The 18,816-nt window shown below is 52.9% G+C and overlaps 1 protein-coding gene across 1 annotated transcript in view; it reads right to left on the bottom strand.

Annotated features, from left to right (window-relative positions):
- Positions 1-18,816, bottom strand: part of LOC147737550 (uncharacterized) — a 173,145-nt gene that overhangs the window by 92,748 nt on the left and 61,581 nt on the right. Inside the window, exon 5 of the mRNA XM_086924455.1 lies at positions 6,824-6,925. Coding sequence (XP_086780581.1) covers positions 6,824-6,925 — 102 coding nt within the window. The remainder of the gene's footprint in view (positions 1-6,823; positions 6,926-18,816) is intronic.

Consider the following 18,816-nt stretch of genomic DNA (forward strand, 5'->3'; position numbering starts at 1 on the left):
GGCCGCGAGGCGTGGGTCTCGGCAACAGGAAGATGAGGGTAAGGGAGCTGCACTCGCTGCACGTCAGCTGAAAGGAGAGTCCCAGGCAACTCACTCGGCACGGTGGTTTTGACCGGTGGAGGGGCGGGAAGAGGACCAGCTGCGGCCGATCAGCGCCGCGCTGCCTGCTGGTCCTCGCAGTCCCGCCTCACGCCCTCTGAAGCAGATGCCGGCTCAACAAAGCCGCGTTGGTGCTCCTATGCACTCGGGGGTTGGTCCAGCAACACAAGACTGCCAAGTAACCTGGCCTTCGAGCGGCACCCGCGGAGCGGGGGCCGCGAGGCGTGGGTCTCGGCAACAGGAAGATGAGGGTAAGGGAGCTGCACTCGCTGCACGTCAGCTGAAAGGAGAGTCCCAGGCAACTCACTCGGCACGGTGGTTTTGACCGGTGGAGGGGCGGGAAGAGGACCAGCTGCGGCCGATCAGCGCCGCGCTGCCTGCTGGTCCTCGCAGTCCCGCCTCACGCCCTCTGAAGCAGATGCCGGCTCAACAAAGCCGCGTTGGTGCTCCTATGCACTCGGGGGTTGGTCCAGCAACACAAGACTGCCAAGTAACCTGGCCTTCGAGCGGCACCCGCGGAGCGGGGGCCGCGAGGCGTGGGTCTCGGCAACAGGAAGATGAGGGTAAGGGAGCTGCACTCGCTGCACGTCAGCTGAAAGGAGAGTCCCAGGCAACTCACTCGGCACGGTGGTTTTGACCGGTGGAGGGGCGGGAAGAGGACCAGCTGCGGCCGATCAGCGCCGCGCTGCCTGCTGGTCCTCGCAGTCCCGCCTCACGCCCTCTGAAGCAGATGCCGGCTCAACAAAGCCGCGTTGGTGCTCCTATGCACTCGGGGGTTGGTCCAGCAACACAAGACTGCCAAGTAACCTGGCCTTCGAGCGGCACCCGCGGAGCGGGGGCCGCGAGGCGTGGGTCTCGGCAACAGGAAGATGAGGGTAAGGGAGCTGCACTCGCTGCACGTCAGCTGAAAGGAGAGTCCCAGGCAACTCACTCGGCACGGTGGTTTTGACCGGTGGAGGGGCGGGAAGAGGACCAGCTGCGGCCGATCAGCGCCGCGCTGCCTGCTGGTCCTCGCAGTCCCGCCTCACGCCCTCTGAAGCAGATGCCGGCTCAACAAAGCCGCGTTGGTGCTCCTATGCACTCGGGGGTTGTGTCCAGCAACACAAGACTGCCAAGTAACCTGGCCTTCGAGCGGCACCCGCGGAGCGGGGGCCGCGAGGCGTGGGTCTCGGCAACAGGAAGATGAGGGTAAGGGAGCTGCACTCGCTGCACGTCAGCTGAAAGGAGAGTCCCAGGCAACTCACTCGGCACGGTGGTTTTGACCGGTGGAGGGGCGGGAAGAGGACCAGCTGCGGCCGATCAGCGCCGCGCTGCCTGCTGGTCCTCGCAGTCCCGCCTCACGCCCTCTGAAGCAGATGCCGGCTCAACAAAGCCGCGTTGGTGCTCCTATGCACTCGGGGGTTGGTCCAGCAACACAAGACTGCCAAGTAACCTGGCCTTCGAGCGGCACCCGCGGAGCGGGGGCCGCGAGGCGTGGGTCTCGGCAACAGGAAGATGAGGGTAAGGGAGCTGCACTCGCTGCACGTCAGCTGAAAGGAGAGTCCCAGGCAACTCACTCGGCACGGTGGTTTTGACCGGTGGAGGGGCGGGAAGAGGACCAGCTGCGGCCGATCAGCGCCGCGCTGCCTGCTGGTCCTCGCAGTCCCGCCTCACGCCCTCTGAAGCAGATGCCGGCTCAACAAAGCCGCGTTGGTGCTCCTATGCACTCGGGGGTTGGTCCAGCAACACAAGACTGCCAAGTAACCTGGCCTTCGAGCGGCACCCGCGGAGCGGGGGCCGCGAGGCGTGGGTCTCGGCAACAGGAAGATGAGGGTAAGGGAGCTGCACTCGCTGCACGTCAGCTGAAAGGAGAGTCCCAGGCAACTCACTCGGCACGGTGGTTTTGACCGGTGGAGGGGCGGGAAGAGGACCAGCTGCGGCCGATCAGCGCCGCGCTGCCTGCTGGTCCTCGCAGTCCCGCCTCACGCCCTCTGAAGCAGATGCCGGCTCAACAAAGCCGCGTTGGTGCTCCTATGCACTCGGGGGTTGGTCCAGCAACACAAGACTGCCAAGTAACCTGGCCTTCGAGCGGCACCCGCGGAGCGGGGGCCGCGAGGCGTGGGTCTCGGCAACAGGAAGATGAGGGTAAGGGAGCTGCACTCGCTGCACGTCAGCTGAAAGGAGAGTCCCAGGCAACTCACTCGGCACGGTGGTTTTGACCGGTGGAGGGGCGGGAAGAGGACCAGCTGCGGCCGATCAGCGCCGCGCTGCCTGCTGGTCCTCGCAGTCCCGCCTCACGCCCTCTGAAGCAGATGCCGGCTCAACAAAGCCGCGTTGGTGCTCCTATGCACTCGGGGGTTGTGTCCAGCAACACAAGACTGCCAAGTAACCTGGCCTTCGAGCGGCACCCGCGGAGCGGGGGCCGCGAGGCGTGGGTCTCGGCAACAGGAAGATGAGGGTAAGGGAGCTGCACTCGCTGCACGTCAGCTGAAAGGAGAGTCCCAGGCAACTCACTCGGCACGGTGGTTTTGACCGGTGGAGGGGCGGGAAGAGGACCAGCTGCGGCCGATCAGCGCCGCACTGCCTGCTGGTCCTCGCAGTCCCGCCTCACGCCCTCTGAAGCAGATGCCGGCTCAACAAAGCCGCGTTGGTGCTCCTATGCACTCGGGGGTTGGTCCAGCAACACAAGACTGCCAAGTAACCTGGCCTTCGAGCGGCACCCGCGGAGCGGGGGCCGCGAGGCGTGGGTCTCGGCAACAGGAAGATGAGGGTAAGGGAGCTGCACTCGCTGCACGTCAGCTGAAAGGAGAGTCCCAGGCAACTCACTCGGCACGGTGGTTTTGACCGGTGGAGGGGCGGGAAGAGGACCAGCTGCGGCCGATCAGCGCCGCGCTGCCTGCTGGTCCTCGCAGTCCCGCCTCACGCCCTCTGAAGCAGATGCCGGCTCAACAAAGCCGCGTTGGTGCTCCTATGCACTCGGGGGTTGGTCCAGCAACACAAGACTGCCAAGTAACCTGGCCTTCGAGCGGCACCCGCGGAGCGGGGGCCGCGAGGCGTGGGTCTCGGCAACAGGAAGATGAGGGTAAGGGAGCTGCACTCGCTGCACGTCAGCTGAAAGGAGAGTCCCAGGCAACTCACTCGGCACGGTGGTTTTGACCGGTGGAGGGGCGGGAAGAGGACCAGCTGCGGCCGATCAGCGCCGCGCTGCCTGCTGGTCCTCGCAGTCCCGCCTCACGCCCTCTGAAGCAGATGCCGGCTCAACAAAGCCGCGTTGGTGCTCCTATGCACTCGGGGGTTGGTCCAGCAACACAAGACTGCCAAGTAACCTGGCCTTCGAGCGGCACCCGCGGAGCGGGGGCCGCGAGGCGTGGGTCTCGGCAACAGGAAGATGAGGGTAAGGGAGCTGCACTCGCTGCACGTCAGCTGAAAGGAGAGTCCCAGGCAACTCACTCGGCACGGTGGTTTTGACCGGTGGAGGGGCGGGAAGAGGACCAGCTGCGGCCGATCAGCGCCGCGCTGCCTGCTGGTCCTCGCAGTCCCGCCTCACGCCCTCTGAAGCAGATGCCGGCTCAACAAAGCCGCGTTGGTGCTCCTATGCACTCGGGGGTTGTGTCCAGCAACACAAGACTGCCAAGTAACCTGGCCTTCGAGCGGCACCCGCGGAGCGGGGGCCGCGAGGCGTGGGTCTCGGCAACAGGAAGATGAGGGTAAGGGAGCTGCACTCGCTGCACGTCAGCTGAAAGGAGAGTCCCAGGCAACTCACTCGGCACGGTGGTTTTGACCGGTGGAGGGGCGGGAAGAGGACCAGCTGCGGCCGATCAGCGCCGCACTGCCTGCTGGTCCTCGCAGTCCCGCCTCACGCCCTCTGAAGCAGATGCCGGCTCAACAAAGCCGCGTTGGTGCTCCTATGCACTCGGGGGTTGGTCCAGCAACACAAGACTGCCAAGTAACCTGGCCTTCGAGCGGCACCCGCGGAGCGGGGGCCGCGAGGCGTGGGTCTCGGCAACAGGAAGATGAGGGTAAGGGAGCTGCACTCGCTGCACGTCAGCTGAAAGGAGAGTCCCAGGCAACTCACTCGGCACGGTGGTTTTGACCGGTGGAGGGGCGGGAAGAGGACCAGCTGCGGCCGATCAGCGCCGCGCTGCCTGCTGGTCCTCGCAGTCCCGCCTCACGCCCTCTGAAGCAGATGCCGGCTCAACAAAGCCGCGTTGGTGCTCCTATGCACTCGGGGGTTGGTCCAGCAACACAAGACTGCCAAGTAACCTGGCCTTCGAGCGGCTCCCGCGGAGCGGGGGCCGCGAGGCGTGGGTCTCGGCAACAGGAAGATGAGGGTAAGGGAGCTGCACTCGCTGCACGTCAGCTGAAAGGAGAGTCCCAGGCAACTCACTCGGCACGGTGGTTTTGACCGGTGGAGGGGCGGGAAGAGGACCAGCTGCGGCCGATCAGCGCCGCGCTGCCTGCTGGTCCTCGCAGTCCCGCCTCACGCCCTCTGAAGCAGATGCCGGCTCAACAAAGCCACGTTGGTGCTCCTATGCACTCGGGGGTTGGTCCAGCAACACAAGACTGCCAAGTAACCTGGCCTTCGAGCGGCACCCGCGGAGCGGGGGCCGCGAGGCGTGGGTCTCGGCAACAGGAAGATGAGGGTAAGGGAGCTGCACTCGCTGCACGTCAGCTGAAAGGAGAGTCCCAGGCAACTCACTCGGCACGGTGGTTTTGACCGGTGGAGGGGCGGGAAGAGGACCAGCTGCGGCCGATCAGCGCCGCGCTGCCTGCTGGTCCTCGCAGTCCCGCCTCACGCCCTCTGAAGCAGATGCCGGCTCAACAAAGCCGCGTTGGTGCTCCTATGCACTCGGGGGTTGGTCCAGCAACACAAGACTGCCAAGTAACCTGGCCTTCGAGCGGCACCCGCGGAGCGGGGGCCGCGAGGCGTGGGTCTCGGCAACAGGAAGATGAGGGTAAGGGAGCTGCACTCGCTGCACGTCAGCTGAAAGGAGAGTCCCAGGCAACTCACTCGGCACGGTGGTTTTGACCGGTGGAGGGGCGGGAAGAGGACCAGCTGCGGCCGATCAGCGCCGCGCTGCCTGCTGGTCCTCGCAGTCCCGCCTCACGCCCTCTGAAGCAGATGCCGGCTCAACAAAGCCGCGTTGGTGCTCCTATGCACTCGGGGGTTGGTCCAGCAACACAAGACTGCCAAGTAACCTGGCCTTCGAGCGGCACCCGCGGAGCGGGGGCCGCGAGGCGTGGGTCTCGGCAACAGGAAGATGAGGGTAAGGGAGCTGCACTCGCTGCACGTCAGCTGAAAGGAGAGTCCCAGGCAACTCACTCGGCACGGTGGTTTTGACCGGTGGAGGGGCGGGAAGAGGACCAGCTGCGGCCGATCAGCGCCGCGCTGCCTGCTGGTCCTCGCAGTCCCGCCTCACGCCCTCTGAAGCAGATGCCGGCTCAACAAAGCCGCGTTGGTGCTCCTATGCACTCGGGGGTTGGTCCAGCAACACAAGACTGCCAAGTAACCTGGCCTTCGAGCGGCTCCCGCGGAGCGGGGGCCGCGAGGCGTGGGTCTCGGCAACAGGAAGATGAGGGTAAGGGAGCTGCACTCGCTGCACGTCAGCTGAAAGGAGAGTCCCAGGCAACTCACTCGGCACGGTGGTTTTGACCGGTGGAGGGGCGGGAAGAGGACCAGCTGCGGCCGATCAGCGCCGCGCTGCCTGCTGGTCCTCGCAGTCCCGCCTCACGCCCTCTGAAGCAGATGCCGGCTCAACAAAGCCGCGTTGGTGCTCCTATGCACTCGGGGGTTGGTCCAGCAACACAAGACTGCCAAGTAACCTGGCCTTCGATCGGCACCCGCGGAGCGGGGGCCGCGAGGCGTGGGTCTCGGCAACAGGAAGATGAGGGTAAGGGAGCTGCACTCGCTGCACGTCAGCTGAAAGGAGAGTTCAGTCCAGAAGCAATCCAGTTATCATAATCTGTTAAATGCCCTGAACAGCTCACTGGATCCCTTATTTGGTTCACCCATCATAAATGTCATCCTAATATGACACTTCTCCTCTCTACGTCAGCGGAGTGTCTCCACGTCAGCGGAGTGTCTCCGCAGCGCACCTGATCTCCGTGAGTGGCAACAGGCTCATCCTTCTCAAGAGTCAACACCATCCGACCTTTTACTAAGGATCTTGAGTTATACTCATGGTGCATGGGGCCAGGTTCTTAAGAGACCAGCCCCAAACGATCACCTTCGACAGAGATGCACTCAAACACGTCCGTAAGAGATGACAGGCCTCTTCGGACGTCTTCAATTCCCTGGGATTTGAAAATTGGTATCTGATAGTTCATTACGTGAAGTACTACAGTATGAGCAGAGTTGTAATGTCGCTTTCAGGAGATAAAAATTAACAATCCATTTGACTCCATATCTCGTTATAGATTACGGCTTTCTATTAAGTCATTAGCAGCTATCTTGGAATTAAAATGACCCCTAGTTGAACAGCATCTAAAAGACTCCATCGCGTGTACGTCTTTGTTTTAGTGACCGATGACCCGTCTCCCTCATACACTAGAGTCTGCTGAGTGAAGGTTTATATATAAATGTTCCTTCGGGTACAGTCTGAGTGAGGGTCTACAGGCCTCGTGCTCCTTCTCTCAGCTCTGCAGGGGCAGTGAGATAGACCTTTCTCTTCAGTGGGCCAAGAAGGATCTGGTAGGACCTTCACCTTAGCACGCATCCACTCTGCAGGTGGCACGCATCTCTCACCTGTGCCGGGACTGCCGCCTTGCTCCTTCACAGATGTAACTTGCATATCCTCCATGAACTCGTTTCCGATGAATAACACATCAGAAACAGCAGTCACGTGACCTGTCAAAGTAAGACAACAGCCGCGCTTTACACTTGTGTGTGTAAGATCACATGGAATAATTTGAGGCTCTAAATCCTTTAACTCATCTGCACAAAATAATTTATCTTCATTCTTATTTTGAATTAATTATATTACACAGATATCTGTTCACTAGATACGTCAATGATATATACCTTACATTTGGTTCTCTTTTGCTCTCTGTATAAAGAGCCAAGACTCCGGTTTATTAAACCTATTCTGAAGGGTAGGCAACCTTGTACTTACAAGGAAGGTTATGAACATTTGTTATCCCTATCTTCTGTGGAAATCTGTTGCACAATGTTAAATTTTATCAGAATCTCCCTAAAGATCAGAAAGAACTATGGGTAGCTTCACAGGTTAAAAATATTTGTAAAATTTTTTTTTCTCAAAACTATAATCCTTGAATTTCTGTCACTGTTATTATTATGTTCCTTTTAAAACAAACCGTGTTTATAAATTAGTTTTAAATGATTAGTAAATGTATTCTTATTTAAAATGTGATACGTTTGTATGTTCAACACTTTTATGATTCATTTTATGTATCGAATAAAGTTTTTTTGAATACGAATTGATATATACCCAATAAATACTTCGTATGTGAAAACAAACATATGGGTTGGTTCGACTTTAGCCGTTTTGCTGCTTTGAATGTTCTCCCTTGTGATAAGTCCTTTCATTTATGTTTCTGAAACTTCACACTTAAGCCTTCCAAACATTCCCCCCTGCAATAAGGGACATCAACAAAAGGTTTGAATTACAAGATCCCTAACTTCCCAGCATTCAGGTACAGCCAAAGTTATAAAAAATAATACCACAGTATGTTAACTTCTCCAAGGGATGGTCCATTTGCCCTTTTTATGTGCTTTCCACCTACTTGCAATTTACGGTGGAGAAAGATGTGAAGGCCATGGGTGAACCCGGAAAGCTATTAATTTCTGAAAACTAGACATTACAAATTCAGCAACAGGTATTTTTTTTAATTAAAATAAAAAATAATGGAAAAAATAGAAATAGCTCACGTTTTCATCTGTAATTGTTTACCTCAATTGCAAATTTACAAAAGCAATACATGGTTACGCCCGTTAGACCCTTCTCGTTGTAGGTTTATATAGCGTTTGTTGGATGCCCACAACATTTGAGCTGCAGCTTATAATGATATTTCACTGTGTACCCACAAGGCTTTAATTCATACTGGGAAATTAATGGATGAAAATTGAGTGGCATCTCTGCATTTTTTAAATGTGTCCCAGATACTAATTCTAGGGATGGTGGTTACTCGGAGAGGCCTGAGCTTAGGTTACCCACACCATCATGTGATTCAGAGGGTAATTTGCAAAACGTGATCTTTCTTGCACACTCACTCACATTTGGAAGCCAATAATGGAGAGACATTGAATTCATAAGAACAATTGTTGCACTGTTCTGTGTGCCACACTTCTCCCGATAAACAAGGTACCACACTTGTGAGGCATGGCTTGCGAACACGAATGATACACAAACGTCCCCAAAAAAACAAAGTGGAGACATCAACATTTTTGGTGATGAAGGTAGCTGTGTCATTTGGGCCCAGTCTCGGCCACCACCAAGGAAAATGTAAAGATTCATGCGTCCAAGGTGAGTTAAATAGTAGTTTATTAAAGAGGCAAAGCATTGTCGAGTGTTGTCAGTGCCTCATACAGAAGATCCCCTTAACCGCTCCGCTATCCAGATCCACTACCCTTCCAAATACCAACAAAGGGCACGTGCCACTTACAAACACAACACATCTTCCTCCTTTAAAAACTGGCAAAATGTACCAAAATAAATAAATAAAACAATAAGTTATAACCCTAAAACAATAAATACAAAATATGCATAACAATTATAAATATAATGTGTTCCTTGAGCAAGGAGCAGAATACAATATAATGCCAGCAACTGCATGGCAGTCCTCTCCGTTAAATCATAACTAAATCCTTAACTTTTTCTGGTTGCATACAGTCTCTTACCCACTTATTAGTGTGGGAAGATTGCGCAGGAACCATATCAGGGTTCTCCATACCGTTGCATGCAGGAGTGTCCCCTTGTTCACCCATCTCCACAACATTCTCATCACTCCCCTTCCTACAACAACGCTCACGATTTACACTGTTGTCATCGCACTCAAGACCTACATTTTGCCCTCATCATTCCACAAGAAACCATTCCTTATTTCCACATCACCTTCTCTTCCTTCCACACAAGAGTTTTGTTGTCTCTGACCGCCGCCAAGGCGGTTTCCACGGTCGCCACCGCGCTGGCTATCCCTTCCACAACCCCATTTTAATATTCCCACCTAGAGAAGTGAATCCAATTGTTTTTTTCTACTAGCCAGGGAATTTTTAAATACTTTAATTTCTTTCACATAATTTTTCTCACCCCCTACCACTCACTCTTTCTACACATCACACATAGCCTGACTCATTACCCCGTAGAGGGACGGGAAGACCCCTATGATGAAGCATAACACTATGGGATTCATAGTGTGTGAGGGGTATTTTAAAAACACATAGTGCTTTCTTGTCAACTACAAGAATCAGCAATATACACTGTATTCACTGTGTATGTATGTATGTATACATACACACACACACACACATATATTTATTGAGCCAGCAGTATGGACTGGCATTGAATCCATTAAGATGTGATTAACTTAAGTTTCACCTACAAGAGAGGCAGTAGACTTGGCCCACAGGGGCATGATAAGAGTCACCACTGTACTCAACAATGCAGATCTATTAATGAATTGACCGATTTGGCAGCGGTCCTCCTTTTAACCAAAATTAGTATGCAGTGGAAAATGTATGGGACATGAACGCGGATCACCCCCAGATGGAGAGAAGGATAAGTTACTTACCTGTAATCCTAGTTCTCTTCCAGGGGTATCCTCATCAATAGTCATAAGCACTGAATATTCCCGCCCATGTGCGGACCCCCGGAAGCAATATAAAAATATATATGTAAAAACACATATATCCAACACTACATATATGTACGTACATATATTATTTTTCTCACACCAATGCAGCCCCAAAAAAGAGGCAAAACCAATGTAAAACCTTGTACATGTACTGCAATTATGAAGGAAACAAAGAACACATTAAATCAAATAACCTTTGAATTTTGCGTTTTAATGAGTAAAACCACTCATCATTCCTGAAAATTGTGCATAAAAGACATTGTTAGCCTCAAGCTGCATTGAAAAGTAATAACATAGAAAATGAAAGCATTTTAAACCAAAAAACTGGCACTGTGCCTTTAAGGCAGCCCTGAACTCCAGGCTTCCCATCATGCCTCAGGGGTGACAGTTAGGTCAGTTGTTCTTTGCATAACCCTGATGTCAGGGCTAAACACAAATATAGAAAACCTAAAGCTCTCATTTACCTGGGGAGGCGGGTGGGTTGCTTATGACTTTGATGAGGATACCCCTGGAAGAGAACTAGGATTACAGGGGATCCTCATCAATAGTCATAAGCACTGAATAGAATAGCAAGCCCAACAACCAACCAAATGGCCGTATTGGATGACCTCAGGAGCCATGCTGCCAAGCTCAATGACGGAAGGTTGGGATGGTATATCCTCCCGTTCATCTTGGACAACAGGTCCGGCCTGCATGATAGCCTCTTGTGAGGAGTCACTGATAGGTGAAGTAGGTCCTTGTACCACCACTGCCTCGGCCAATCGGGAGCAATCAGAATCATTGTTGTGCACGTGTGTGTTAGTTTGCTCACCACCTTCGAAATCAACGGGAGAGGTGGAAAGGCGTACACAAATTCGTTTGACCAGTCGATCAAAAGAGCATTCCCTCTCGAGCCTGGCCGGTGGAACCTGGAGGCGAAGCTTTGGCATTTGGCGTTTTGGTCGTCCGCGAACAGGTCTATGGTGGGACGACCCCAGGATTGAAAAAGTTCCTCTACCACCTCGTCGTGAAGAACCCAGTCTTCTTTGTCGTCGAAATGACGGCTTAGAGCGTCTGCCCTCACGTTTTGTTCTCCTGGAAGGTGAACCGCCGTGACAGACAGCCTGCGAGCCAGAAGCCAATACCAAATCCTCTGCGCTTCCAATGACAACATCCTTGAGCGCGTTCCCCCCTGCTTGTTTAAGTAGTACATTGTGGTGGTGTTGTCTGTCTGTACTAACACAGATGCCTCTTGGATTGAGGGGAAGAACGCTTTGAGAGCTAGATGTACTGCTCTCAGCTCCAGCATGTTGATATGGTAAGTACTTTCCTTGTGTGACCACTGACCTTGCACCTGGAGTGGTCCCATGTGCGCTCCCCAGCCCAGATGGGAGGCGTCCGTGATCAGCGTTTGCACAGGAGGACGTTGATGGAACAGGACTCCCACCTGCATATTCTGAGCTTTTGTCCACCATGGAATAGAAGCTCGAGCTGCTTCTGAGATGATGATGTGATCGTCCCAGCGAGCCGATTGTTGATCCCACTGGTCCTCCAGATCCTGCTGAAGAGGACGCATTCGAAGTCTGGCATTCGGGACGAGGAAGATGCAAGACGCCATCGACCCTAGCAGGGAGGCAATCCTGCGCACTTTCTGAGCCTTGCCACGAAGAATCAGCTGACACTTCTGGGTCATTGATGATTGTCTCTCCTACGAAGGAAACACTTTTCCTGCTTCGGAGTCTAGCATAGCTCCAAGAAAATGGATCCTCTGAGTGGGCTGAATGACTGACTTTCCGAAGTTGACATGGAGCCCTAGCCTCTGGCAGAGCTGTATACAAGTCTAGAATTGCTCCCTTACGCTGACTGGGGAAGGACCTTTCACCAGCCAATCGTCCAAGTATGGGTACACGAAGACCCCTCTGCGTCGAAGAGCAGCTGCCACCACTGCCACACACTTCATGAACACCCGAGGAGCCGACTTCAACCCAAATGGTAGGACTTTGAACTGATAGTGGGAGGTCCCCACCTTGAACCGAAGAAATCTTCTGTGACTGGGGTGTATTGGAACATGAAAATAAGCATCTTGAATATCCAGCGAACACATCCAATCCCCCTTCCTGAGATGTGGATATATTTGGTGAAGCGCCAACATGCGAAATCTCTCCTTTCTGACGTGCAGATTCACCGTTCGCAAGTCCAGAATGGGTCTGTATTCTGCCTTTTGACCTTTTTTCTTGACCAGAAAATAACGGGAGTACACCACTTTTCCCGTCTGAGCGACTGGTACTCTCTCGATAGCTGACTTTTCGAGTAGAGTGGCGACTTCCCTTTGCAGCAGGTGCAGCTGATGAGTCGATATTGACATCGGGGGAACCCGTGGAGGCAGATGATTGAAACGAAGACAGTATCCATTCTGAAGGGATGTACCATGTTACAACGCATACCATTACGACTACCTACTGTTACAACGCGACCATTACAAAGCATACCATTACAACGCATAGCGCTTTGAGTTGCTGGATAGTGGTAAGTATAATTTACTATTCTAACTCCAGTCCCCGTGGACACTAGGGAAGGTGTTGGATAGTAAATTATACTTATTCCCTATCCTAGAGCGCCCCCCAGCGCAATGCGTTGTAATGGTATGCGTTGTAAAAGTTGCGTTGTAACAGTAGGTAGTTGTAAAAGTTGCGTTGTAACAGGTGTATACCATTCTGAAGCGTAGACAACACCCATCTGTCTTTTGTGATGCTTTGCCACTCTTTCAAATGATTTGCCAGGCTTCCCCCCACTGGAGTGGTCCACGGCGCTGGGGGAAGAAACGACTCATTGTTTGGATTGAGTCTTGCCGGTGTTGTTACCTAGGCGTTGATTATTTCCTCCCTTGTAATTACGCTTCCCTTTGTACTGGGACTTTTGCTGCCCCTGCTGATCTTAGCTCTTTTGCCAGTTCGGGGTTTGAACCCGCTGCTTTGCTGAGCCCTTGTTAAAGGAGCGAAATTTTCTCTTGAACTCCTTCTTCTTCTCAAGACCCACCGCCTTGGGGGTCTCCAGCTCTGCCTTCATGCGCTGCATCTTTTCGTCCGCACTTGTGCCGAACAACGATGCGCCAGAAAAAGGTAAGTTCAATATACACGCTTGGGCTTCTGGTTTCAAAGCCGTAAGTCGCAAACAATAAGGACCTCCTCGCCGTTACCCCATGAGCATATCCATGAGATGCTAGGGTAACCCCATCCGCTGCAGCGCTTATCACTTGGTTGGAGACTTGACTACCTTCCAGGAGGATTTCCTCAAAATCCTTACGATTCTCTGCCGGGAGTTTTTCCACAAAACGCTGCAGAGAATCCCACAGGGATCGGTCATATCGCCCAAAAAGGGTTTCCGCATTGGAGACTTTGAGAATAGCCGCTGATGTATTGCAGACCCGTCTTCCCCACGAGTCTTGTATCTTACTGTCCTTATCCAGAGGAACAGTGGAGGATGAGGCGACTGCATTGGACTTCTTCGCAGCTGCAATAATCACCGAGTCCAGGGGAGGATCAGCTCTGAGGAATAGCGGATCATCCTCTGGAGATTTGTACTTTTTCAGTATCCTCGCCGGAGCAGCCTTGGCCGTCGCTGGGGTTAAGAAGATGTCCATAACAGGCTCTATAATCCTTGGAACCAAAGGCAGAAGAGGTTTGGGAGCAGACCTATGTTGCAGCATTTCAAAAATTATTGAGGTCTTGACCTGCGGAGCTTTTAAGGTAACCCCCAGTTTAAGAGCACCCCTACCAAGTATGTCCTGAAACGTGAAGTTATCATCAATCGGTGATACCCTCGTTGAAGGAGAGTCTGTTACGGTAGGAGAGTTATTTCTGTGAGAACGGGTAGAGGAAGAAGAAGTAGAAGGAGTTCTTCGCTCTCTCCTTGTGCTCCTTGATCTTGACCTACGCTTGCTGGTTCGCACCCTGGAGCGTGACCTTTCCCTCTGCCGAACTGGGGATCGTGATCTTCCTCCATGTTGAACTGGAGAGCGTGACCTTTCTCTCTGGCGAACTAGAGAGCGTGATCTTTCTCTCTGGCGAACTGGAGAGCGTGATCTTCCTCTTTGTCTCACCGGAGAGCGTGACCGTTCTCTAGGCCTAGAGAGCGGTTGCTGCACCCGATACGCTGTTTCTTTGTCTTTGTCTTTGTCAGTGATGAAGTGGCCTATTCCATCTCGGTAAAAGCCTGATAGTAGGCGACTTTGGTACTGGATCTTGCATTGGGGTGTGTGAAGGAGGCGTTGCATCCCTTTGCGAATGCCTGGATTCCTCGCTGGCCGACTTATAAATAAACAAATCCGGGCCAGAGTCTGAACCTGAGCCAGCCGCAGATCTGGAGCGACTGCGAGGATCTCTCTGTTCTGGAGACCTCTTCCACTTGGCAGCGTGACTGACACTCACTTGCGAGCCCTGGTCATCCTCTGCAGCTGAAGCGGATTCAGAAGACCTCCGAGACCGCTGCGCCACTGGTTGATGCTGAACCACTGGAGTTCCATGCCTCGACGTCGACTTCGGAGGAGGTGAAGTCCATGAAGGCTTTTCCACCGTCAAATCTTGCTCCTCTCTCGACGGCGAGTGTCCTACCGACACTTGTGAATGCCTCCACGTCGAGCGGTGTGACGCCGACGGAGGGTCCTTTGACGACGATGAGAGCCTCAACGTCGAATGGATTGTCAACTGAGATTTTCTCGCCCATGACCGGGCGACGACGGAGGATGCCTCGACGTCGATAGCTTCTTAGGTGCCGATCGCCGATGACCGGGCGACAATGGAGGATGCTTCGACGACGATCGCCGATGACCTGGCGTCGACTGATAATGCTTCGACGTCGATCGAGCCCAAAAAAGGTAGAACTATCTCTCTAGGGTAAAAACCCATCGAGTGAAATCCAAAAATAGAAGAAAACACCAAATATTTCTGACAGAAAGTCAAAAAAAGGTGGGAGCTGTTAACCAGGGTCCTGATAGAAGGAGCCGGAAAGAACAACTGACCTAACTGTCACCCCTGAGGCATGAGGGAAAGCCTGGAGTTCAGGTATGCCTTAAAGGCACAGTGCCAGTTTTTTGGTTGAAAATACTTTCATTTTCTATGTTATTGCTTGAGGCTAACAATGTCTTTTATGCACAATGTTCAGGAATGATGAGTGGTAACAGCATTCATGCGCGCCTTGCTGCTGTGATTGTAGTGCTTAGCGCTGCCTTGTTTTAAAAATCCGGTTATTGTATTTTTGTTCTGCCTAAATTGTATTTTCCCTTGATTTTAATACTCGCTAATGTGCCCACACACTTGCACTATAATCGGGCCCCCCACCGCGTTTTGAGCGGACTTTGCAGTTTTTTCTGACCTTCTTCCTGGCGCCTGGTCGCCATCTTGGGGGTGGCTAGTGCAGAACGTGCCACTGGGTGCAGCGCTCTAGCGCTTCTCGGAGCCCAGGTGAGCCGATATTTAAGGCGAGCAGTTTACTGGCTCGGCCTTGAAAAGGTAACAGCATTCATGCGCGCCTTGCTGCTGTGATTGTAGTGCTTAGCGCTGCCTTGTTTTAAAAATCCGGTTATTGTATTTTTGTTCTGCCTAAATTGTATTTTCCCTTGATTTTAATTCTCGCTAATGTGCCCACACACTTGCACTATAATCGGGCCCCCCACCGCGTTTTGAGCGGACTTTGCAGTTTTTTCTGACCTTCTTCCTGGCGCCTGGTCGCCATCTTGGGGGTGGCTAGTGCAGAACGTGCCACTGGGTGCAGCGCTCTAGCGCTTCTCGGAGCCCAGGTGAGCCGATATTTAAGGCGAGCAGTTTACTGGCTCGGCCTTGAAAAGGTAACAGCATTCATGCGCGCCTTGCTGCTGTGATTGTAGTGCTTAGCGCTGCCTTGTTTTAAAAATCCGGTTATTGTATTTTTGTTCTGCCTAAATTGTATTTTCCCTTGATTTTAATACTCGCTAATGTGCCCACACACTTGCACTATAATCGGGCCCCCCACCGCGTTTTGAGCGGACTTTGCAGTTTTTTCTGACCTTCTTCCTGGCGCCTGGTCGCCATCTTGGGGGTGGCTAGTGCAGAACGTGCCACTGGGTGCAGCGCTCTAGCGCTTCTCGGAGCCCAGGTGAGCGATATTTAAGGCGAGCAGTTTACTGGCTCGGCCTTGAAAAGGTAACAGCATTCATGCGCGCCTTGCTGCTGTGATTGTAGTGCTTAGCGCTGCCTTGTTTTAAAAATCCGGTTATTGTATTTTTGTTCTGCCTAAATTGTATTTTCCCTTGATTTTAATACTCGCTAATGTGCCCACACACTTGCACTATAATCGGGCCCCCCACCGCGTTTTGAGCGGACTTTGCAGTTTTTTCTGACCTTCTTCCTGGCGCCTGGTCGCCATCTTGGGGGTGGCTAGTGCAGAACGTGCCACTGGGTGCAGCGCTCTAGCGCTTCTCGGAGCCCAGGTGAGCCGATATTTAAGGCGAGCAGTTTACTGGCTCGGCCTTGAAAAGGTAACAGCATTCATGCGCGCCTTGCTGCTGTGATTGTAGTGCTTAGCGCTGCCTTGTTTTAAAAATCCGGTTATTGTATTTTTGTTCTGCCTAAATTGTATTTTCCCTTGATTTTAATACTCGCTAATGTGCCCACACACTTGCACTATAATCGGGCCCCCCACCGCGTTTTGAGCGGACTTTGCAGTTTTTTCTGACCTTCTTCCTGGCGCCTGGTCGCCATCTTGGGGGTGGCTAGTGCAGAACGTGCCACTGGGTGCAGCGCTCTAGCGCTTCTCGGAGCCCAGGTGAGCCGATATTTAAGGCGAGCAGTTTACTGGCTCGGCCTTGAAAAGGTAACAGCATTCATGCGCGCCTTGCTGCTGTGATTGTAGTGCTTAGCGCTGCCTTGTTTTAAAAATCCGGTTATTGTATTTTTGTTCTGCCTAAATTGTATTTTCCCTTGATTTTAATACTCGCTAATGTGCCCACACACTTGCACTATAATCGGGCCCCCCACCGCGTTTTGAGCGGACTTTGCAGTTTTTTCTGACCTTCTTCCTGGCGCCTGGTCGCCATCTTGGGGGTGGCTAGTGCAGAACATGCCACTGGGTGCAGCGCTCTAGCGCTTCTCGGAGCCCAGGTGAGCCGATATTTAAAGCTCACCCTTGTCGCGCAGCGGTGACGCGCAGCGGTAGCGCCTGACTCGCGCCGGAGTCAAGCCAGAGTCCTGCCCGTCTGCGCCCGTCCGCGCTTAGGACGCGCGGACTGTGGCAGGACCCTGTGCTTTGCCACAATGAGTATTCTGTACTCTAGTCAGGACCTCCTCCGGATTAGGCGTAGCCTGCCTCCCTGCCCTCATTCAGATCTACATCCTTTGTGTGGTCCCCATTCTTGCCCATGTGGTTGGTGGGAACTATCGGCACCACTGTTAGCCCCCAGCCAGGTACCATTACATCGGAAGAAGGCTCCACCTCCTCCTAGTACCTTCAAACTTTGGCACCATAATGTCAGGTCTCTGCCGAAGCATCATCGAGACATATACGAACTGATCTCGCTAGAAGGCCCAGATGCCTTCTTCATGACGGAGACCTGGCTAGGTGATGAGGACGTGGCCATTATCAACTTGGCCCTTCCTCCGGGCTATGCAATCCACACCCTAAATAAGGGAAGAGGAGGTGGTATAGCCGTGGCTTTTAAAAACTGCCACACTTGTACCTGGAAGCCCATGGACTTGATTGGAGCTGAGTGCGCCCATTTTTCCATCAGTGTCGGACACACACAAACCTTATCAGGTCTTTTGATATATCGACCCCCAGGGAGTGACTGTGCCTTTAGGAAAGCTCTTCCTGAGCTGGTCAGCTCTCTGTCTTTGTCCTCCTCCAATATTACCATCATCGGCGACCTCAATATACACTTTGATGCTACTGATGTGCCAGCGGTTAGTAGTCTGCTGGACGATCTCGAAGCAGTGCAGTTATCTCAACTGGTCCGTCTTCCGACTCATGAGGGTGGTCATATCCTTGACCCGGTTTTCACTAACCTTCAATTGGTCGAGATCTCTCCTCCTAGACCTATGAGATGGAGTGATCACCATCTCATTGAGCTTCGGGTTACTACGACAACACGTCATACCGGGAAGCCGGATAAAACATCTTTCAGGCGCCCCTGGAAAAAGCTCAAACTGGAGGACTTTCACCGTTTTTTGGCCACCTCTCCTCTGGTTCTTAAGGAGGACGTCGCAACTGGTTATAACATCTTCTGCGACTGGATTGTCCAAGCGCTTGATGCACTCATTCCAGCTAAATGGAGCAGAAATCGCTCTGCTCAGCCTAACCCCTGGTACACAGAGGCACTTAGACGGATTAAAGCTACCTGCCGTCAAGCCGAAAGAGCGTGGAGGAAAAACTATGACAGAGATCTAAAGGCACACTATCTGGCGAGGGTTAAGACTTATCACAGAGCTGTCTGTCGGGCTCGGGCCGACTACTATGCTGGAGAGTTTCAGGCTAGTTCCAATCCGTCCAAGCTGGTCTTTAAGGTCTTGAAGGAGCTCACTGCGAACAGACTTCCTAGCACGGAGATTTGCTGTGATTTGTTAGCCAGTTTTTTTGTGGAGAAGGTAAATACCATCTACCGTTCTTTTCCCAAAACTGATCCTGACAGTACGACTCTTACATTGCGTACATCACAGTGCCTGACTATTCTTCCCATACCATCGGAACTGGAGTTTAATCTACTAGTAGCCAAGGTTAAGTCTGGTTCGCCAGATGACCCTTTGAGACCGGCCCAGTTTCTGGACTCTGCGTCTATTTGCCTTCCTCCGATTCGAAAACTGGTGGATCAATCCCTTACCACCGGGTCAGTGCCACCTAGCTGGAAGGCGGCCTGCGTTATGCCCATCATAAAGAAGCCGGGATTGGATCCAGTGAAGCCGGAGAGTTATCGACCCATTTCCC

This window comes from Lissotriton vulgaris, chromosome 1_1 (genome assembly GCF_964263255.1).
Source record: "Lissotriton vulgaris chromosome 1_1, aLisVul1.2, whole genome shotgun sequence".
Taxonomy (NCBI): Eukaryota; Metazoa; Chordata; class Amphibia; order Caudata; family Salamandridae; genus Lissotriton; species Lissotriton vulgaris.